Below are 24,011 nucleotides of genomic sequence, written 5' to 3' on the forward strand. Positions count from 1 at the left end.
ATTTGTTTAGTCATGGTTGCTTTCTTCTATTTGTCCTAGAAGATGAAATCAGTGGTAGCAAAACTTATGATTTTTTATCACCAAACTTCCACCAATCTGGTTCATACCATTTATGGCTCCTGCCGGTATCCAGAGTTGCAAGCATGAGAAGAAACAAAGGCTATTCAAGTAAATATCAAACTCATATATCCTAATCTGTAAAATAAAAAGTCCAATATCTAAGCCAAACTTACGGTTCAGAAAAAACTTCCCCTGATTTCATACAGCCAATATAAACACGAGATTTGTCCAGTGAGATGTCAGTGTAGCTCGCAAGGCATCTGGAAAACATCAACTTGATAGTGTGAAGGCATTGCACCGAGCAAATGTTTTATCAATAATGAAACAAATCTTGAAATGGAAAGCTTGCTCATCTTTGAAGATGACAGAACATAATTAGGATACCACAAAGAGTGCAGGTAATAAAATTGACAGATTTTCGTACAGTAAGCCCATAGTTACATTGTTTAACAGCTTTCTCAAATTTTTTGGGTTCACAAGATAGGGAATGGGGCTGGTGAGGTTCGAATTCCCAGCTTACATGTCTTTTTAAGCCTTAACCACTAGGCCAAGAGGCTGAAGACAGCTTCTCAAATTTTAATAACATCTACAATCAACAGATTTAAAAGCGAAATCTCTAGTAAGTTGATATTATGTTGTTCGCCACTTAAATCAGCTTATGATCTTCGAAAATGGTTTTCATCTACTGTATTGGGTCATCTCAGAGAATCATCATTGTGAATTTCACTTCACAAAGATTTAGCTAAGCTGTTTTCTAAATCGAGTAACAAAGTAAAACAAATGACATAAACAAAGTGCTATAACTTTGAGAAATTGAGAATTCTGTATGAGATTCTTTGAACTTATTGATGCACATAGTTGATGTAGGGGGTTCAAGAAAGATTGTAGGTTATCCATCGATTGGGATCCTGACCAATATTTAGATAAACATCATCATTGACTTTTGCATAAAACTCAGCATCCCATCTGTCTGCAGCAAGAGCAAAAAACATTTTGGCCTTCTTTGGAAGCTCCCCTGGTGTTTCCACTTGGTCCTGTTAATGAAGTATATAGAAATGGCGGTATAGTCGCATCCATAAGCAACTTTTTGAAAAAAGACAAGTAAATTGCTTTCAAGTGACTTCTCAAAGCAATAATAGGATAACGAGTGTTCCATTGACTTACAAGAATGACAAAGTCATTCGTTTGCCGATTTTCATCATCAATGCTCCTGTCCAAACTGTCCCCACGGTTCACACTGCAAAAATATGCAACTTAAGATTGAGTTCTAGCTTACCATCTTCATAATTTTGCAAGGATCCTGAGAAAAAGAAAATAAAAAATTGAAAGAGAAAACTATACCTTCTTCCAATGACAAATCGTGAAACTGTGCCCTTTTCTTTCTCCATTTTCTTCAAAGTTGCACCTGGAAAACAAACATGCAGGTTTTGGTACCCCAACAAAAAAAAATTCATTTTCACATCAATCTCTCTGTCTCTCAGTATAAGTGCATGCTTAATTAGAAAAACATACATAAATTGTCAGTCAAAGATGAATATGTCTAACTTGTGCCCTCAATAGCTATAAGTGGTACAGATTAAACAAGCATTCAAGCAGAAAACTAAATAATCTCCATTGCTCTCCCTTCCTTTTAAAACTCAAAGAGGTTGATTCTTCTATATGCTAACCTTCTTGTCCTTCTGACAAGAAAATAAATCCATTTACACACCAATCCACTTAAGCAAACAAAATCTCACCAAACAGAGAATACAAGAGCGAATGACAGAAAGTCAAAGTGTTCATACCACTTCCCATCCATGCCTTACGTATAGCATCTCTTTTGTTCTTACGTCCAAATCTTGTTAGAACTCCTATTACTACAAGTGGCCTTCCCTTTGAAACAGCCCCATCAATATCTGATGAACGCTTGGAAGTAAAGCACTCTTGTCTAGCTGCAGCAAGATCCATCTCAAGGGCAGATAATTTCTTGTGTTGTTCCCTAATAAGAAAAGGATCCTCTATAAAATATCAATGTTGCAATAGAAATTCTCAACGTAACAGATAAAAGACAAGGACCAACAAAAATTAATACTCAAAATAAACAAAACCACCTTACCTGCAGGCTATGATTTTCAAAGTATCATCAACTGATATAGCGCTCTAAAATGAAAAGTCACTAATTCATTAACTAAATCACTTTTTTCAGAAACAACAAAATGGAACAGTAAGTAACAAAGCCAATCTGATAAATGATACCCACAAAAAACAGCTAAATTCCATAGTCAAAGAGTAAAATACTAAATACCACGCTAAATGCTAAAAAATTCTCACCAGCCCTGTGATCCTATCAAGCTCCTTTATCAGATAAACCCTGTTTTCTGCATCCTGCCATAATCTAACTTCTACAGTAAAACCCACAAAAAAAATCATATCAAGAAAGTGACGTGATATTTCTCCTTATTAGAAGCTTTTATTAGACAATCAAAGGTAATTCCGATATTTGCACTGACTTAATATATCAAATCGATATGATATATTCAATGTTACATCAGTTTGGTCACGTCGTTATTGTCTCTTAATATTCCCTTTTTTCTTATCTACAAATACACATATCCCGATATTACTAAGGCAAGTTTAATCTACTCAAAATTTTTTTTACTATTTTCTTTCTGATCTCACTCATTCTGACTTGTGTGTCGGAGTACAAACATAAGGAACACTATTTATTTTTGTCTTTAACTGTTATTCTTTTCTACCTTTCCAAGAATGCTTTTGGATTGAAGCTCGACATAAACATTTAGCACATTAGGTAAAGAATCTTTTCCACTCACTAGCTGAGTACAAAAAAATGTCACATAAGAAGAGAACTTTAGAAGAAGGATAAATGGCCATCTTAGTTGGGATAGAAATGCATAATAACGAACACTCAGATCGAATTGCCTCACCACAAATCGGCTTGACCATGAAACAATTTCAGACTTTGACTAAGTAGATATAAGCCCTTATAGATATTGTAAATCATAATCCCACCACAAATTTTGAAAGTACCTAATCTAATCATCCTTGGCTAAGGAACCGTTGTAGCAAAGACAAAAAAATTTCATTCCCTAATGAAAAATAGGATTTTGGTCTTCATGTAAAGATAATGATCAAAGAAGAGACTTCAATCCTTAAAAAAAAAATTTTGTTTTTTAAAAAAAGAGATTTTAGTTTCTAGAAAAGATGAAAACTTTAAAGTTGTGGAGCCTTTGCTTAGACAAGCTTTTTAAATTTTTTTAAAGTTGTTGAATCTCTACTTGAAGGAGCATTCATTATCAAGATTCATAAGTCCTTCGGATATAATATTGTAAATTTTCAAAAGTTATGAAGCCTCTACTTAGAGTAACCTTTTAAATTTTTTAAAATTGTTGAGTCTCTATTTAGAGAAACATGCATTGTCAAGATTTGTAAGTCTTTTAGGTAAAATATTTTAAAATTTAAAAAGTTGTCGAGTCTCTATTTAAAAAAATTTTTGTAAATTTTCAAAAGTTATCAAACCTTTGCGTAGAGGAGCTTTTTAAATCTTCAAAAGTTGTCGAGTCTCTGATGAGAGAAGCATTTCAGTCTGATTTTAAAAGTTTTTTAGTCTCTAATGAGAGGGGTTTTTATATTCACTTAAAAAAAAATGTTGGGTTAATGAGTCTGGATAAAATTGTTATCTATATCTTTGCTATATTTTTTATTCTCAGTAATGTACAATGATGGGTAGCTATAGATATTTATTTTGTAAAAAAAAAAGTAAATATTGTTTCGAATCAATTCTCGATTCTATTTGTATCCATTAGGCTTAATTAAGTTTTAATCCCAATAATTTTGTTTTTTATATTATTATTATTTTTGGTTTCTTCTCTTTTTTGGTCTTTTTGGCAAAACATCTTGGTGCATCACATTTACTACCCATCTCCAGTCTAGGATTCTGGCCACTACAAGTCCACTACCCCTAACACCTGCCTAACTTGGCGACATAAAATCTGATCACCCAAAAGTCTTCTGATAGTTTTGAAAAACAATACCACAATCTAAACTTTGAAAATTTGAGATTTGAATATAAAAAAATTTGAGATTTGAATCTCAGAAGGCTCTATAAATAAAGCATTTCCTACAAACAAAAAAGGGAACCCTGAAGAAAGAAGAAAACTAAAAAAAAAAAGTTTCTTTAAACAAAAAAGCTTGCAAAAACACATAAAAAAATCAAACACATAACAATAAAAAAAAAAAAAACCATAGCCTTTAGAACTAATGCTAAGAACAAGTTTCAACAAAAAGAAAAAAGCAAAACAATAAAAAAAATTTTGCCAAAACTTTTTGAGAAGGATTTGGGATTTTTGTGGCCATTTTGGTAAAGAATAGGCTAGATTGGGTAAAGGATACCAATGAGAGTTGTTTGGTGTTTTTTAATAAAATTTTCAATCACCGACAATGATGCATGCTCAGTGGTGGAATTGCTGGTGATCGGTGTTTTGGAAAAGAAAGTTAGAGAAATTTTTTTTTTTGGGTTTGAAAGGTTTTTTTTTTTTTTAAAAGGTTAAAATGAAATAAAAAAAAGTTGGTTTATATAGCAAAAAAAAAAAAAAAACAAAACGACATTGTTTAAAGCCCCAAGAGGATTCGTGCATGGTCTAATTGAACCATAAGTGAACTGTTTTGATTCAACTTAAGGTTCGCACACTCGACCTGGCTTCAATTTCATTAATTAGCTCTTGACTGGTCTAACTAAACCATAGGTGAACCATTTCGATTTGATCGAACTACAAGCTAATTCGTCAAAAATCATGTTGAACCATAAAAAATAGCCAGAAAACTGTCTCAGAGTGGCTGAACTGCCATTGTTAGACCAATAACTGATTTGGACCGGCCATTTTGGGTAATTATTTATTTATTTTACTTATGTTTTATATATCTATTAAATATATGTATTTTTAAAATTTGAATTTGTTTGAGTATGGAATATTTATAAAAAAATTTAATTAAAACTAAAATTTATTTACACAATGATGATTTACCATAATTTAAACAAATTTTAAGAAAAATTAAAAATAATTAAATAAATAAATAAAGTAATAGAAAAAATATTTCAAATAATAATTTTTCAAATAGTTGCGAATGTGCAATTAATAAAAGAAAAACCTTTTAAATTTTACCAAAATGATGGGAAATTTAAAAGAAAATTCTAAAAATATTTATTTTGAAACAAAAATAAAAATAAAACAAATAATAAAAATTAAATAAGAAATAGGATAAAGCCAACAATAAAAAATCTAGAAATTAATGAATGCGTAATTTTCTAGAAAATATTATTTTTGAATTTTAATAGAATGATGATATATTGAGAAAAACTAAAGAGAATAAAATAAAGCAAAAAAGGTAAAAAAAAAAAAGCTTCGGAATAATCAAAATCATTTAAATCATGAAATTATAAGAAGTCACAAAAGAATGATTTTTGTAAGAGGTTTTTATGTGTGAAAATTTATCTAAATGTTATCAAAATGTTGAAAATTTTAAAGAAAATTTTTTTACTTTGTCGACTTACACTTATTCCCAAGTAAAAAATTTTAATAACAATAAATGTTATAACATTTTAATAAATCAAAATAAATAAGAACAATCGTTAATTAATAAAAGGATTCTAAAAAAATTACGAACGAGTAATTTTTTTTAAAAAATCAATCTAAATTATTCCAAAATAATAGATAATTTATGATTTAAACCATTTAAAAAAAATTCATATCATGAAATTTTAAAGAATATGAATGTGTGGTTCTTAAAAGAAATTTTTTAAAAAATAAGATATTTCTAAATTTTATCATAATGATGAAAAATTTAGAATAAAAATTTTTTCATAAAATTATAAAAAAATTTTATCAATCCAATGATGGAGTCTCTTTAAGAAAATGAATGGATTTTTTGAACACTTTTGAAGTTAGAAAAATTTTTGAAAAATTTTACCATAATAATAAAAAATTTATGAAATTTTTTGATCTTTAAATAATTAAATGAAAAATTAAAACAAACAACAAAACAAAAGACCATTTAATTAAGATCATTTTAGTGCAACACAAAGTTATTTGGTACTATTTTCGAATGGGTATCATGAGAATTCTAATCTTTTCCTACACGTAACCGTACTTCCGAACATAACTTTATAATGTAAAGCAAAACTTATCTTTTTTTTTTTTTTTTTTGGTAAAATCTTAATTGAACTTATAATTTCTTTAAAATGGGTAATTTTAACTTGGTGATCAATCGCACATCAATATAAAAGATTAGTGATAACTTCTTAATTATTACATCTAGTAATTAAATCCCCGAATACGTTATGACAAATCAAATTATTATTTTGTTGAAAACTAAAGCTTGAAGAAAAAATGTTATTGATGACTTTTTGGTGGTTTCTGTAGCCAAGGTTTTCATTACAAAAATTGCTTTGTGATTATATAATATGGTTGGAAGCATGAGCAATCTGTGTAGACACCTCATTTTGTCCGAGATCATTTGTCAATTAAGACTAATCTAAGCTCGAGTATAAGAATTTTTATTTATTTTTATTTTAAATTTTTTTATTTTTGTATTTATCATTTTTATTTTTTTTATGATCTATCTATTGTTTAATTTCTTTTTCTTTCTTCATTATCTAATTAATTTAAAAAAAAAAAGCTGAAAAAATGAGATTAAGATTGGTGCTAATCTTTTGATTTGGATGCTAATTAGAATTGAATTGAAACTCTATCAGCATTGATCTATATATCAACAATGAATACACAGAAATTCAGGGGATCACCAAAAAAAAAAGAGCTTGAGCAGACTGTCTTTGCCAGTGACATCAACACCATAGCTGTATCACTAAATTTCAACTCCTCTGTCATTGCCATCATCAATCAACTAGATACAAATTACAATACCCAATTTTTCATCAATTTTCAGCCATCATACTCAGACCCTAATGGAGCCCCATTTTAAGCCAACAAATCCAAGAATACACAAAGATTAAATAGAAAATCAGATGCAAAAAATTGAGGAAAAATCGAACATAGTGAAATCATAGCAAGCATCAATCAGTTTCTACTCGTCTACTGTCAGCCGAATCAATCTCCAAAAAGCCAGTAGCCTAGAATCAACCCCAAAAGAGATGAAAAATCCTTGCAAACCAAACAGCGCAGAGGAAGCATCAAATAATCCAGCAACCAAACATAAAACCCAGAAAATTCATATCCAAACACTATCAAGCCATAAACCTGCAAACAATTCCCTCGACATCCACAAATACTAGACTAAAACCCAACAAATCAAATCACCAATTGCCACTCAAGTCGATCCTGCCATCGTCCTTAATCTCTTGCAAAATGGCCGCCTCTTGTCAAATAAAAAAGGTCAGAAACAAAGGAAGACCATAAGCAAAGAACATCAAAATCGACAGAGGAAGTTGAATAAAAAAAATTGGTAGAAATCTTTGGAGTTTCGGTGTGAACGAAGAATCTACGTTGCTGAAAGAATAACTGGTGGTGACAGGCTGGTGACGAAAGGCGACGAACAAGCTTGACGGCCAGCGGCCAGCAGCCAGCAACGACAACAACGATGACAAGTGACGATTCGCAGGACTTCTGGAGATCTGAACGGTGAGGATGAAGAGTTGGACGAAGGAAACAACATACTGAAAGTCGGAGAAGATCCGATGGTAGAAGAGGCTGGAACAAAAAAAGGAAAACCCGAAGCTTGAACTGCGGATCTGCGCCATTAGGAAGTGATTTTCAAAAAAAAGAACCCGTCCATATTCTAAACGATGAGGGTGAAAAGCAGCAGTAGAGGAAATGTTGGCTTGACTGGCCGCTGATCGATGACGGAGTACGACGACACCGGTGGTGGAGCGCGACGCACTAGTAATAAAATCTGGAAACCTTTGAAGTTTCTAACCTGGATGCTTCTGTCCCTAGAGAGAGAAGGAGAGAAAGTTCAGTGTAGAGATAGAAAAAAAAGGCAAAATGGAGAGAAAAGCTTAAAATAAGGCTTTTATAGGATTAATAAAATGGTGCCATTTTGGTCAAGGAAACTGGGTTCCTTTGACCCGTTTAAGGATCCACGCATCAAACATTGCACGATCCGACATAGTCGCTTAGCTCGAACTTTTTCTTCCAGTCCAGCGTCGCGCCATTGAGCTCCAAGTCGAGCCATTTTCTTATGTGAAGCTGAGCCGTGGCGACTTTCCGGAGCCAAGCCGCGGATTGTTTTGGGTATTTTTTGTCCATTTTTATCATTCTGCTTCAAATTTTTTTTTTGAATGAGTAAAAAGGAATAAATGAATAAAGAAAAATGTTTTCGAACGATATTTTAAGGAAAAGTTGAAAGTATCAATTTTTTTTTTTTAAAAATTTTTTTAAAAAGTATTTTTAAAGAAAAATTGAAAGTATTTTTTTTTAAAAAAAAATAAATTTTCAAAAGTGAATTTTTGAGGAAAAGTTGAAGGTATTAATTTTCCTTAAAAATAAGTTTTCAAAAGTGAATTTTGAGGAAAAGTTAAAAGTATCAATTTTTCTCTAAATTAAAAGTTTCTAAAAAATATTTTGGGAAAAAGTTGAAAGTATCAATTTTTTTTGTACAAAAGCAATCATTTTTTTTATTTTCTTGAATTTTCTTTAATGTTAAATAATCCGACGATAGAGCTTCTGCAAGTGAAGCAGTAGTTTCTTGCATACTCTTAAGGTGAAGGAATTTTCTCAATTTTCTGCTAAAAGTATTAGAGTCAATTGAGAATAATTTTCAATAATTAATTACTTGGTAAATTTTTAAGGCTTATTGAATAACACAAAATTAAGCTGGTACTATCTTTCGATGGGCGTTATGAGGATGCTATAACATTCCTCACACGTAACTGAACTCTCGAACCCTATTCTGATTAGTAGACTCGAACCTATTCTTTTAGAGACCTTTAAGCTTAGGTGTTCCTTAAAATGATAGATTTCTTAGGTGGCCAATCGCACCTAGATAAAAAAGATTGGCGGTGACTCCTTCAAGTCAATGTCTAGCGATGGATCCTCGAATCTAAACGTTATGACAATCTAAATCAAACAAAAGGATAAATCATAGTAAATTGTCAAATTTACAGGGAAAGTGCTATTGTTAGTAAAATAGCACATGCTTAGAGTATGCTTTAAGGTAGGTCTTATAATTTTTGATATAATGTAAAAATGATATGAAAAAAAATATAAAAACGATAAAGTTTCAAATTTTAATAAACTCGTATATGAATTTGATTCAAATTAAAAAAATATTTTATATTTAGTATATTAACATAAATTATGATATGATAATATTTATATTTTACAAGTATTTAATATAAAATATATATTATATAAATATATGAATTGTTAGATCTATTTTAAAGTATCCTATGAAGAGCTTCAACACTAAAAATTTAAGTAACTAGAGTTATTTACTAATTAATTAGTGCTAATTTTTTTTTTTATAAAATGTGGGCAACATAGACAAAAAGATCATTTCTCTTTCGGAGAGAATATAATGTAAATCAAATTTTGGCTACGTGACAAATGATGTTTCATATCTCACTATTCTCTTCCAAAGCTTTAAAAATATTTCATAAGTATTACTGGTTAAAGGCTTATCCATCCAGGTTCTTTCCAAATCTAGAAAAGCAAATGCATAACAGTTATCATCAATGCTAATTTAATATTTTTTTTGTATAAAAAATTATTCACAAAATCAAACATTTATAATTTTTTAAAGAATTTATACTATTTATAAAACTCTTAATTGAGTTTGATGTCATGATTTAAATGGCATAAGTTGGAGAAAGTACTCAAATTAGAAATATGTAATAACCACTTTGTGAGTGAAAGAAAAAAAATATGTGAAAACAAAATGTTGAGAGAGAAGTAAATATATGGGCAATTTTTTTAAAGAAGTGATTAGTTTTTTTTTTTTTTTTTTTTTAAGGAAAATAGCTCCTTTTTAAATTACAAGATATGAATACCCTAATTTTATTATTTGATTTTATTTTTTTAATAAAATTAATGCAACTTGACTCATAACATTAACAGAATTTGTTATCCATTTCAATATAAGTAAATATAATTATTTTTTAATATTTAAAAGTACGAACTCTAAAACTATTAAAAGTGATTGATTTTTTAATATAATTATCTAAGTAGAGAATTATAAAATAAAGTAAAATTAATTGTTTTTGGTGTATTTTTTTAAGGTGTGACAAAAATCATTGAAATCATCTTTTGAATGTATTTATATCAATGTTACATCTTTTTTGCCACCACCAATGTTACATTCTTTCATAAAAAATTATGTTATTAATACTGAAAACAGAATCATTATGAATTGTATAGGTATTATGTAACAAATTTGTTAATTTGAAAATTAAAATTTTCTTCAAAAAATGACAAGTACTAAGGTTAGGAATTTATTTTATTTCATTTTAATTTTTAAAATGATGTATTTTAATATTTTTATTTAATAAAAATTTTCAAATAAAAAATTTAAGCTTTCAATTAGTGAAACATAGAATTACATTCAATCAATGGAAGCACCGATAAAAGATTATGCCAAGCAAAACATAAGGTGAAAGATTGACTGATTATATATCAATAAAGAATATACAAATATAAAATTAGTGCTATATAATATTTCAATAAAGAATATACAAATATAACGATTTCAAAAATTTTAAGGATTAATATGAAACTCTTTTATTAGGAGAAATATTGTATACAACTTTATTATCTTTATTGTATCGGTTGAATAATGTTCACTATTATATTAAAATTTTTAAGATTATTATATTAGGTAATATTTGTTCAAAAGCGTTGAAATTCATCAAATTAATTATAGATATTAAATTTAATATAAAAATATTAGGCTAAAACAACAAAAAAACTTGAATTTTACCACTTTACTTAGATAAACCGATATAATTTTATTGTACCAAAATTAACTCTTAACCTTTAATTTGTACTTAAATAAACTATTAAGTATTAATTTGTAGCCAAATAAACTCCTAATTTTTAATTTGTAGCTAAATTAGTCCTTCAAAAAAATTAATCTCTGATCTAAAATAAGGGTTTATTTGAATACAAATTAAATGATAAAAACTTATTTTGGTATAATAAAAATATAAGAGCTTATTTAAAAAAGTGAATAGTTCAAGAACTTTTTAAATATTTTAGCCAAATATTATTATAAATTATTATTTAACTAAAGGCATTCATTAGCAAAATTTATTTGATAAATTTTTACTTAATTATGTATTAGCATTTCAATAATTTTGAATTTTTTTCATAATTTTAATTAAAAATATTCTTAAAAAATAATTAACTAATTCTACTACAAGGATAATAAAAATGAGACACCGAAGATGAAAGGAAAAAGTTTAAATAAAAAACTTTTAAATTATTGTATAAGATGAATAAAAAATATTGGATTCTAATTGGGTTACTATTTTAATTCAAATTTTGGTTATGCTCAATCATTTCGGGTTTTAAGCAACTACTAAATTGTTAACTTTTTAAAATCAATTGAAATCGAGTCAAGTTAGTTCATTTTTATAATTTTGTATATTATATTAATTTTTAATTGAATTAAATTTAAAATGAGTAAAAAAAATTTTGTATATTCAATTTAAGTTTTGAATTGTTTCAATTTTGAGTGGATTAATCATGTTATTTTTAGCTATACTTTTATGATACCATTAATAAACTTCAAAATAAAATAAAAATGCAACATAATAAAAATTTAAGTACAAAAGTTATAGAGACACCAACGATAATTCTGGAAGAAATTCCTTATATTTAAGTGTTACAGAGATTAAAAAATATAATTTCTTTTGAAGGTATTGAAATTTATATTATAAAAATATTAATTTAAATCAACAAATTTATAATCGTTCATTTATTGATCAAGTTACTACTATATGAGTTAAGGAAAATAACTCAAACATTTTATTTAAAAAAGATATCATAATTTATATTCATTCAAGAAAATAACATAGAATTAATTGAAAGATAATATGAAGTTAATTGTTGTGAACTTAATATTTTTTAAAAATGTTATTTGTTTATTTTTTATTAATTTTATTTAGTAAATTTTTCTCATCACTTTTATCATATATATAACAAAATTTTTACCCAAAATTATATACTTAAAAGTATAAACATAAGGCAAATTTTATTATTTATTGTTGGTAGAACATTTCAAAATTTTCAGTCTTTTATGTGCAATTGTACTTCGTTAATAGGTATTAAAATACATATACTAATCATTCAATCAAATCATCAATAAAACTTATCTTAATATGTACAATTTTACCATTAACTAAAAATTTAAAGAATATCTTAGAAATATTGACTTAATATATATTGTATATATTTATTTAATTTAGTTTGATACTTGCATTAGCATAGTAAGTTTTGACTTTAACTTATAATTACATGTTAAACTACAAATAGCAAATTAAGAGCATTTATTCATTGCTTTTGAAGTTATCTACACTTAAAATTTTTCTTACTTTCTTTCTTTACTTTACAAATTAAGTCATATAGCATACATTGTGGTCACTTTCTTTTTTGGATATAAGTAAATCAACGACAATATAATATTAGATAATGGATAACTTATTAATTAATCATTAAAAACTTAAACATAATCAATATAATTTAGTAGTAATTACTAATAACTTAATAATTAATTAATAATAACTTAATAGTAAAGTATAATAACTTAGTAGCAAATTAGTGATAACTTAATATTAAATGAATGATAATTTAATAGTCAATAATTGACAATTTAGTAGTAAAATATATTAAAACAAAAAAACTAAAAGGCAAAAATAGAAATAAAAAACAAATATGCTTCAATGACTGAATTATAATTATCTTTAATGAATTTATTTATTAATATAAACTATATATGTAATTTTGTAATAAATAATAAAAAATTATGTAGTAAATCAATGATAATATAGTAATAAATATATAATAATACAATAATAAATCACTAATAATTTAGTAGTAAATTGATAACAAAATACTAAATAAAAAATAATGTAGAAGCAAATTACTAATAATTTAGTTGTAAATCAATAATAATTAATATTAAATTAGTTAATCAATAATAACTTTATAATAAGTCATTGATAAATTAATAGTAAATTAGCTATAACTTTATAATATATCATCAATAACTTAATAGTGAATCATCAATAATTTAATATTAAATCATTTATAGCTTAATAGCAAGCCATTCAAAATTTAATGGTAAATCATTCATAAATTAGTAATAAATTATGGATAATTTATTAGTAAATCATTGATAATTTAGTGACAAATCATTGATAACATAAAAGTAAATCAATAATAAATTAATTGTCAATCATTGATGACTTTTATTAATATATGAAAATTTCAAGAATTGAACCTTAATTATTAGTAGAAATGAAGTGAGAACTTTTATCTTGAGAGCTACGATAAATCTACTATAAATTTATTTAATAAAAAAATTTAGTAAAAAAAATTTAAATTTGGAAGTAATAATGTTATTATATAAAAAGAAATTATCTAAGATATTTTTAATGGACTTTTTAAAATCTATATTTTATAGTTGTAAATGCATGATAACATATGAGAAAATTAATGATAATTTAGTAAAAAATAAGTGATAACTTTATAGTTAATTAATAATTTAGCAATAAATCAATAATAGAGTAATAGTAAATCAGCTTCAGTTTAATAGTAATTAACTGATAAACTTAATAGTAAATAATAAATAACTTAATTATAAATTAGTAATAATTTAGTAATTAATTATTAAAAACTTAAAAGTAAATCAATATAATTTAATTATAAATTAATAATAACTTAATAGTTAATAAATGATAACTTAATAATAAATTATAGATAATTTAATATAAACCAATGATAAATTAATAGTGAATTACGGATAATTTAATATATATAAGTAATAATTTTATAGTAAATAATCGAACTATGATAATTTTATAGTAAATAATAAAAACCTAAGTAGTAAATAAATGATAATATAGTAATAAATGCATAATAACATATTAGCAAATTATTGATAATTTAATATTAAATTACTGATGATTTAGTAGTAGTAAATCACTAATAACTTAATTGCAGTAATAATTTAATAATAAATTAGTTAATCATTGATAACTTTGAAAGTAAATCATTAATAAATTAGTAATAAATAAATTATAATTTTATAATAAATCATCAGTAACTTAATAATAAATCATCAATAATTTAGTAGATAATTTAATAATAAATCATTGATAATTTAGTAATAAATCATTTATAGTTTAGTAGTAATCACTGACAACATAATAATAATTTAATTATCAATCATTGATAATTTTTTAATATTTGAAGTTATCAGGGGTTGAACTTTAGTTACTAATAGAAACGAAACTAAGACTTTTATCTTAGGAGGTTAGGATAAACTTAAAATGAACCTATTCAATAAAACAATTTAGTAAAAAATTTTAAATTTGAATAAAAAAATAATGATATTATATAAAAAAATACTTAAAGTAGAATGGAAATGTCTTGTGGGAATCAATTATTAAATATATGATTATACTAATTTTATCAATGATTACTAAAAGTAATTATAAATTATCAAAATTATATGAAAAATTACCAAAATTACAGTAAGAGGTTACTAAAATTTTATAAAAAATTATCAAATCTATAACAATAGTTAAAAAATTTATATAATAAGTTACTAAATTAATGTAAAAGGTTATTAAAATTGTATCAAAAATTACCAAAATTTTATTAAAGGTTATAAAATTTTTAACCGAGGTTTTTGAAACATATCAATGTTATTAAAATCAAAATTATATCAAAAGTTATCAAGTTTTACTTATATATATCAAAATTAAACATAAATTGTTAGCATTTTTTATTGTTGTTGTTATTATTATTATTATTATTATTATTATTATTATTATTATTTATTGAATTAAAATTTTAAAGATAAAAATTACATGTGCGCAATGCAAGTGTTACAAAATTATATATATATATATATATACATACATACATATTCACATACATGTAAGGATTATTAGGCATAAATATTTTGAGTCTAATTTTTATTGTTAAGAATATTTAGATTCTTTCTTTTGTTTGTGATATTCCAAATTTCATCTATATGTTTTTTTTTTTCAAATCAAGTTTATACATATTTTATGTTGATAACGTCGATGTTGAAATTATGTAGGATTTTAAACTTTTACGAACAGAGGATTTAATTGACAATCATTTAACTTCGTTTATAAAATTAAAAGAATACACTTCGATCTCGCTTACTATTAATCTTAGAATGTTCAATAGTTTTGATAGTCAAGACTCGAGACAAATTACTATTTTGCATTACCAGAAGAGTCAGACGTTTTGAAATTGTAAATGTAGTTGATAGCTACAATAATATGCCCCCTCCCTTTCACAAACATTCACACTATTTGACGTCGATCACAGATGGGGGGTGATTTCTTTGTTCGCTTGAGCTAATTACAAGTAATTATAATTGAAAATATTGAAATTTTCGTATAGACACTATAAGTTTTTGCTCACTTGGACTATTAGCAACTCAAAGTCCTAGAGCATTGTAAAACACCTGATGAGCTTGTTAATTCTCTAACCGATGGAGCATCCTCAACCTTGAAACTTTGTTCGTGGTTATAGTAAGGCTTCGCACCACCTATACCTGTTGGACTACTGAATGATGCTCCATTTTCGAAAACATCCCCCACAGAATAGAATTTCCATGTAGCTTTGTCCGCCTGGCTGCCTTGTCTCCATGTTACCTATTTGAACGTAATTTGGATTCTGGGGGTCAGCAATCGATTCAAATTGGAAGCAAAATATTCATTGAAAAAAACAAGAATATTATTGGTGGGTATTACCTCTTTGTTGCCTAATTTTGGAGCAATGAACAAGTTGGCTTCACTCTTAACGCTGGGGCTCATGCTTCCGCCGATGGCATATTGTTCCCATCCTTGGTAGAGATTGTTGGCTACATGCGCTAACCCGTGCCGGACTCTGACATTTTTCTTTTATGTAAATATGCAATTTGTTGTTATAATTAGTTCATTGAGAGACACTTAAGAACTTAATTATTAATTACCTTGGCATTCGTTGGTTGCAATTAGGCCCAAAATGGTTAAAGATGACAGTGACCTTCATGTTCCTGTCTCTCAAATGGCCATCATCATGGCCAAGAAGCATTACTTTGTCCTGATTTCTGAACCAGTTGTTAGAGATTGTAACATCGGTCGAACCACGAGTTACATCAAGGAGACCATCTTGGCACTCATACAACGTATTGTGATCTATCCACACTTTCCTTGCAGTGACCAATCTGATCGCATCCCCATCCATCTGACCAAGTGGTATCACCTTTGAATCTGGACCCATCACAGAGCTAGGTGGTTGGGACTGGCAATGGTGGATGCGCAACCCATGGATGATTACATCTGTCGCCTGATACACCAAGAGGCAACCTGCGCCGGTAATATGAACGTCAACACCACGGCCATCAATGGCGGTGAAGCTGCTTATGAGAAGTGGCCTCTGGAGTGTGATGTGCATGTTCTTTTTAAAAGTGATCCATGCTTTTCCCTTGATCACGGTGGCTCCATAACGAAGGGTCCCTAGTTTAGGACTTAAAGAGTCATCAGAAGGATCGGTGACCTTATACCATGTAACATCTGTGCCAATGTTGTTGGTCATTTTGCCAGCAAAACCTACAGAGCACGTGGCCAACTGTTGCCGGTTACTCCGCCAACGAGGATTCTCTCTCCAGCATTTATCAATGGCATTCATCTTGGCCGCACTGGCATTAGGATTTGCCGAGAGAATGACAATGAAAAGGGCCAATGTGAAGCACCATGGTATTGAAGCCATTGTTGAATTCTTTGTTTTTAAGTATTTTCAATGATTTGTATTGATAGGAAGATGGAAAAAGAGTTAGAGGGGAGGAATGGCTTTATACAGCAAAAGACGCCAAATATAAGACAGGAAAAGTTGTTTAGTCTGGTTATGGAGCAGCGGCAGAGGGAGTTACAAGTAATTTATAATGCTACGAATAGAAAGGTGAAGGTTATTACTGTTTTCATCTTATGCTGTACAAATAGTTGGCTAATTAGTTAGGAATTACTACTAATTGACACCTTTTTTTGTTGAGACTAAAAGGTTTGAGACCAATTTCTTTTAAATAAAGGAAAAGGGTGCAAAGCGTGGCGTTTTTTCTTTCTTCTCATGAGTCAAGGAATTATACGCTTTGAAGTGGGAAGCTTTTTGAAAATTAATTTATAATAATAATATCTAAAAATTTGAAATAGTAATTTAAAAGAAACACTAAAAATTTATTAATATTAGTGTTAAGGGCATTTAGTGATCAAAAGGGCATTGTAGTCCTTTCCCTCTATCAGAGGCTGTCAATAAACAATCAGGTGCAATTCAAACATTTGAGCGGATCTGACATGTCGATCAACCTGAGATGTTCAGTGCCATGTCAGCTTGACCACATCACTGTTGTCCCAATTGGTCCATTGTCTCTTACCTATAAATATGGACATTTAGGTATTATAATTCCAAGTTCCATCTTGTTCTAATTCCTTACTTATCTCTCTCATTCTAATTTTTGATTTACGCGTCAGAATTCAGACAAAAAAAAACACCTCTTATTTTACATCCGGTTGCTCTTTTCCTTTCTTTGTCTTTCCAAAAATACCTTTAGGGTGAAGCTCAGTACAAATATTTGGCACACTAATAAAGGGCTATCTACTCATCAACCTAGGTTGAAATTATGTCGTCTAAGAAGAGAGCTATGAAGAAAGGAGAGACAGCCATCCCGACTAGAACAAAAACACATAATAGCTAGCACACAGACTGACCTGCTTCATAATTGGCTGGTTTGACCATGGAGCAATTCTAGACTCTAACCAAGTAAATACAAGCTCTCAAGCAAACACTATAAACTATAACCCTACCTCAGGCTTCAAAAGTGCCCAATCTGGTCACCCTTGGCCGACAAGTTGTTGAAAGGCAACAAAGAAGCAGAAGCTTCTTTGGCCTTCAGGGAAGAAGAATATGATGTTCCTAATGCCCACCATTACCCTAGCCACAATTCGACACACATAACGACCTAAAAATCAAAACAAATTGACTCATAACCCTAATTGAGTATAGACATGGAAACTTGGATGCAAGTTATGAAAAAGAAGCTAAAGGGCAAGGTAGATGCTTTTAAAGACGAGTTCAAATTCTTAGAGACTTTACCCTTCACTGAAGAGATTGACAAAGCTATGCCTTTAAAGGGATTCAAAATACCAACCTTGAAAACTTATGAAGGTACATCTGACCCCTTTAATCATTTGAAGCTTTATAGAACTAATATGATGATGCAGGATGCAGATGAAGCTCTGATGTACAAAGCTCTAGCTACCACCTTTAAGGGCGTAACTCGATCTTGGTATAGTAGTCCTAAGCTAAGGTCAATTACAACATTTAAAGAGCTCAACCACTCTATTTTATCCTATTTTGTAAGTAGTTAAAGAACAAAGAAAATGACTCTGAGCTTAATGTCAATCTATTAAGGCAGAAATGAATCTTTGAAAGACTATGTTACATGTTTTAATGTGAAAGCTCTATCGGTGAAAGACCTAGAGTAGACGATCGCTATAACTACCCTAACAAGTGGATTCGGTGACAAAGAGTGCCACCTTAAGCTGACCTTATCCTTAGAGCCGCCTAAGACGTTGGTTGATGTCTTACTTATGGCTGAAAAACATATAAACGCTAAAAATAACCAAGGTGAGAGAGATTCATCCTTTTTCCTTGGCGATCAAGGTGGAAGAGGCTCATCTGCCCTCCTTGGTCATAAAAAAAGCAAAAATTTTTATAATTCTTTCTCAAAAGGGAAGTGACCTAAGGTTAGGAGCCCTAACAAAGAAAGAAATTATACCACATTAAATACCTCCTGAAAGAGGATTCTGATGCAAACTAATAAGAATCTAGAGCTTAAATGATTGAAGTCGCTAATGCAAAACATAAGAAGGGATCTAACTAAAAGATACACCTTCTATAGAGACATAGGCCACAACACTGAGGATTATGTCAATTTAAAGAATGAAATTGAGGCTATGATAAGGAGAGGTCAACTAGGAAGGTTTGTAGACTGACAGAGACAAGGGTATAATATTTTGAACCATAGAAAAAATTGTAGGGAACCCACAAGGTATAGGAAAGGTAGGCCAGAAGAAAACAAGATAGGAAAATTTAAAAGGGATGAGCAAAGACAAGACAAAGGATAAGCTGCTAACAATAGACCAATTGTAAAGTTAATAAATATGATCACTAGGGAAGCTTCACCTCGGTCAAGAAGAAGTTCAACTAGAGTATAGTCATGGCTATCGATTCCTCATTAAAGAAAAAAAAGGATAAAAAAGATAAATCGATCTCATTCAGCTTGAGATATTTAGAAAAAATCTAATACCCACGATGATACCATAATGATCATGGTAGTGGTATACAATTATGTAGTCAAAAAGATCTTATTTGATAATGAAAGCTTAACCGATGTCTTGTATCATAACACCATGAAGAAGATAAGAATAAAAAAAGACCAATTACAATCGATCACTACGATTTTAATCAGATTTGAAAATGAATAGGTACCAGTCAAAGGGACTATTAAATTACTAATCTCACTAGGAATAAAATTGAAGACTATGATATTAGTCATAGAATTCATGGTTGTAGATATCCCATCGCTTATAATATGATATTAAGTCGATCTAGTCAGTCTGTTATGTGGCTTATAGGCTTAACTTCCAATTTAAAAGTAAAGTTTTCAACTTTTACAAGATTAAGCTGACAGTTCAACTGCTTTTTGAGAAGATTGAATAAGAGAAAAAAGTAATAAAGACTGAAAAAAAAGTAAGGGTTAACACTAACAAAACAAAAAATTGACCTGAAAGAAGTGTGCTTTTAAGCCACTCTGAGCTCTTGAGCTCTACATTGACAAATACTATACTTTCAGCAATTTTTGAATTTTTGGATAGATTTTACAAGTAACTGATCTCTTAAGGCTGCACAAATTTATACATGTCAAATAGGATTGAGCTAACACACTAACCGAAGACATATTGAAATGAAAATGTGCTTTCTGTTTAGCTTTATATTCTCATTACTTATCATTTCATACTAACTGCCATATCGGGATTTATCCCCGTAGGAAACGATCCTGATCTAATTGAGTAAAAAGAAATAATTAATTAAAGACCTAAGGAAGATGAGAACCGACCTGAACTAATAGAAAACCTTATGTCTATATCATTTTGGGAGAACACCCCTAAAAAATACATGCAAATCAAAATTAAACTTGAACATAAAGAGCAATTAATCTAACTCTTGAGCAATAGCATCAACTGATTTGCCTGGACACCGTCCAATATATCAGGAATTGACCTTGTGGTAATGGCCCTTAGGTTGCAAACTAACCCAAACATGAAACTAGTCTAACAAAAAAATAGGACTTTTGCACTAAAAAGGCAAAAACCTATTGAAGAGGAGGTCGGTTAGCTACTATAAACAGGTTTCATTAAGAAGGTCTATTTTCCCGAATGGATAACTAATAGTGATCATGGTTAAGAAGCACAACAAAAAATGAAAATTGTACCTCGACTTTACCAACCTTAACCAAACATGCTCAAAAGATAGTTTTCCTTTCTCCAATATAGATCAACTGATAGAAGATAACATTGAACACAACCTTTTTAGTTTCATGAAAACCTACTCTGATTACAACCAGATTAAAATGTTGAAGAAAGACAAGGAAAAAAATAACTTTTATCACTAAAAAATACCTCTATTGTTACAAGGTCATGCCATTTGGCTTGAAAAATATAGGAACAATCTATCAGAGATTGGTCAACAAGGTCTATAAAAATTAGATTAACTAAAACATGGAGGCATATGTGGATAACATGATAGCAAAGAGCAATAGCCCAATCGAGCACTTAAAAGACCTAGAAGAGACATTTTATAATATGAAAAAGTCAACATAAGGCTTAATCCAAGCAAGTATGCCTTTAGAGTTATATTGAGAAAATTCTTTGGCTATATGATCAATAAAAGGGGGATAAAGACAAACCTAAAAAAGGTTCAGACCATTTTAGACATAAAAGCACTGATCTCAGTGAATGAGGTACAGAGGCTAATCAAAAGAATAACCGCTCTGAACAAATTCATGTCCAAGTTGACAGAGCGATGCATGCCATAATTCAAGATCTTTAAGAACATTTTTAACTTCAGATGGACCTTTCAATGCTAGAAAATATTTGATGAGTCTAAAAAGTTCCTCTTCTTTCCACCTAAGGCCAAACAAGATATTGTATTTGTATTTGGCCACTAACGACCAAGCCAGCAGCTCAGTCTTTATCAAAAAAGAAAAAAAGATAGAGATCGATCTATTTTATGAGAAAAGTACTAGCAGGGTCAGAAATGAACTATGTCAGGAAGAAAAGCTAGCCTACGCAGTCGTCACATCAGTAAGAAAACTCAAACTATATTTTTAAGCTCATACAATTCACATATTGACTAATCAACTGTTCAAATAAGTTTTACAAAAATTAGAGCTGTCAGGTAAATTAATCAAGTGAGCAGTATAGTTCAGCGAATTCGACCTATATATGCTCTTCTGGTCAACCTTTAAATCTCAAGTATTGGCATGCTTCATCACATAATTCAAGTTGGCTCAGACCAATGAATGGCCTAAAAAAACGAAAAGGTCAAAAAAGAGGAAATGTGAACTTTTTATCCACAAATCAATTACTAGAAACAGCAGTGGGGCTAACCTTATCTTGATTAGCCTAGAAAGATTACAATATTAATAAACCCTCAAATTTGGATTTGAGGCATCCAACAATGAAGTCGAGCTAAATATAAAGCATTTAATTATATATAGTGATTTTCAATAGTGGTTGTCTAGATAAACGATAGATTTAAAGTTAGAAAAGAAAGAATTCAAACATACTTAGACAAAACACTGGCCCCTTATTGCCACTTTTTATAAAGTCAAGGTAAAGAAAATATTAAGGGTAAAAAATACGTTGACAAACTCCTTGTCCAAGCTGGCCTTAGAAATGATAATGAAAAATTCGAGCCAAGTCTTGGTAGAAGAATTGGCCTAAAAGTGCACTAAAGAGAAACTGGTTGGACAAATCGAGAATAAAAGGACTTGGATGACCACGATTAAGGCATACCTGACCATAAAAAACTACCTAAAGATAAAGTCCAAGCTAAAGCCTTGATGAAGAAGGCTCATCAATATGTCATATTCAATAAAAAGCTATATAGGAGATTTTTTAGCCTACCCTACTTGAGGTACATAAATGACGAAAAAATAAACTACATCCTTATGAAAATTCATAAAGGGATATGTGAAAATAACCTCGGACCTTTGCTACTTACTTACAAGGTACTTAGATAAAGCTATAATTGGCCTATCATCAGAAATGATGCAATCGACCTAGTGAAAATTTATGACAAATGCCAAAGTTCGCCCATATACAATATTTTCTATCAACTGAACTTGTCTCTATCATTAGCGCTTGGTTCTTCATTTAATGGGGGATTGACATCCTTAGACCATTCACATTGACCATAAGAGATTTGTTTTATTGGCAGTAGATTACTTTATTAAATGGTTTGAAACAAGGCCTTAGCTACTAGAATAGAAGTCCAAGTTGAGAAATTTATATAAAAGAATATAGTTTGCAAGTTTGGCCTACCTCAGTCCATAATAATAGACAATAGTAAATAGTTTAAAAATTTAAAGTTCAAGGAATGGTGTTCCAATCTTCATATTGATCTAAGATTCATATTAATCGCCTACCCTCAATCTAATACATAAGCTGAGGTGACCAACAAAACAATATTAGAGGCCTTAAAGAAAAGGTTGGATGAAGTTAAAGGTAAGTGGGCTGATGAGCTCCCTAGAATACTATGGGCCCTAAAGACAACCACAAAGGTCCCCAAGAAACTTTTTTCCATTTAGTATTTGGGACAAAAGTCATGGTGGTCATTAAGATCAGGCTCTCAAGCTTGAAAGTTGAACTCGATTCAAAAGAGGGAAATGAAAAGGCTTTCAAGGTCGACCTAGATTTGGTTAAGGAACAAAGAGACGTGGCTCTAATCCAGATAGCAGCCTATTAATAGAAAGTATCTAACTATTACAACAAGAGAGTTTAACATAAAAACATTAAAAAATACGACTTAATACTTTGAAAGATTAAAGCCTCAAGAGTTTATGATTAATGTGACAAATTAGCTCTAACCTGAGAAGGACCCCATATAGTTAAAAAGGTCGTCTATGATACAACTTATAGATTATAAGACATGAATGGCAACCTTATCTCTAGGACGTGTAATGCAGATAATTTGAAAGTGTATTACCAATAGCTCAGGTTTGTTAAGCCCACACTTGTAATTCAAAAATCTTGAAAGAAGTTATGACAATCATATTTACTGTGAGTCTAAAACTTAGGTTTTATCCGATCTAATCTAACTTCGGTTGAGTCTGGCCTAAAACTTGAAGTCAAATATGATTACGTTTATTCTAACTTATGAGCTTAGACTTCAACCGATTTAACAAAGTCTGACTTGAGATTTGTATTAAGATAGATTCTAAAGTTAATTTAAAATATTCTTGAACACTTAGTTAAATTTTAAGTTCATTCAAACCAAGTTGAGTTTTAAATTATTTTAAGTTAAATTATTATTTTGTTGAACACTAGATTAAATCATTTTAAGTCATCCGAGCTAAATTCATCAAATTTAAGCCATGAGATCATTTGGTAAATTATTGTTTAAGCTTAAACTTGAACT

General features: G+C 29.2%; 2 protein-coding genes across 2 annotated transcripts; both read right to left on the reverse strand.

Moving 5' to 3' along the window:
• Positions 1–462: 462 nt before the first annotated feature.
• On the reverse strand, positions 463–2,679 carry LOC111274257 (hydroxyproline O-galactosyltransferase HPGT1-like). The gene is made up of 6 exons (XM_089746363.1): positions 2,371–2,679; positions 2,156–2,199; positions 1,845–2,038; positions 1,402–1,465; positions 1,225–1,297; positions 463–1,094 (listed from the first exon to the last, which is right to left on the reverse strand). The coding sequence occupies exons 1-6, from the start codon at positions 2,467–2,469 to the stop codon at positions 933–935; spliced, it is 636 nt and encodes a 211-aa protein (XP_089602489.1). The 5' UTR covers positions 2,470–2,679; the 3' UTR covers positions 463–932.
• A 12,811-nt stretch (positions 2,680–15,490) lies between these two features.
• On the reverse strand, positions 15,491–17,123 carry LOC111287867 (pectate lyase 1-like). The gene is made up of 3 exons (XM_022878544.2): positions 16,246–17,123; positions 16,025–16,160; positions 15,491–15,925 (listed from the first exon to the last, which is right to left on the reverse strand). The coding sequence occupies exons 1-3, from the start codon at positions 17,022–17,024 to the stop codon at positions 15,701–15,703; spliced, it is 1,140 nt and encodes a 379-aa protein (XP_022734279.1). The 5' UTR covers positions 17,025–17,123; the 3' UTR covers positions 15,491–15,700.
• Positions 17,124–24,011: the final 6,888 nt, after the last annotated feature.

Source organism: Durio zibethinus, chromosome 17 (genome assembly GCF_047325235.1).
Source record: "Durio zibethinus cultivar Kanyao isolate XHJ-2024 chromosome 17, ASM4732523v1, whole genome shotgun sequence".
Lineage (NCBI taxonomy): Eukaryota > Viridiplantae > Streptophyta > Magnoliopsida > Malvales > Malvaceae > Durio > Durio zibethinus.

Bases quoted from the DNA above. Each gene is read 5' to 3' on its own strand.
- LOC111274257 (XM_089746363.1), bottom strand. From the start codon at position 2,469: ATGATTTTTTTTGTGGGTTTTACTGTAGAAGTTAGATTATGGCAGGAT. The intron at 2,039-2,155 runs GTAAGGTGGTTT...TTTTCTTATTAG, and splicing joins TTGAAAATCATAGCCTGCAG to GGAACAACACAAGAAATTAT. The intron at 1,298-1,401 runs GTATAGTTTTCT...ATATTTTTGCAG, and splicing joins CGATTTGTCATTGGAAGAAG to TGTGAACCGTGGGGACAGTT.
- LOC111287867 (XM_022878544.2), bottom strand. From the start codon at position 17,024: ATGGCTTCAATACCATGGTGCTTCACATTGGCCCTTTTCATTGTCATT. The intron at 16,161-16,245 runs GTAATTAATAAT...GAAAAATGTCAG, and splicing joins TGCAACCAACGAATGCCAAG to AGTCCGGCACGGGTTAGCGC. The intron at 15,926-16,024 runs GTAATACCCACC...ACGTTCAAATAG, and splicing joins CAAAATTAGGCAACAAAGAG to GTAACATGGAGACAAGGCAG.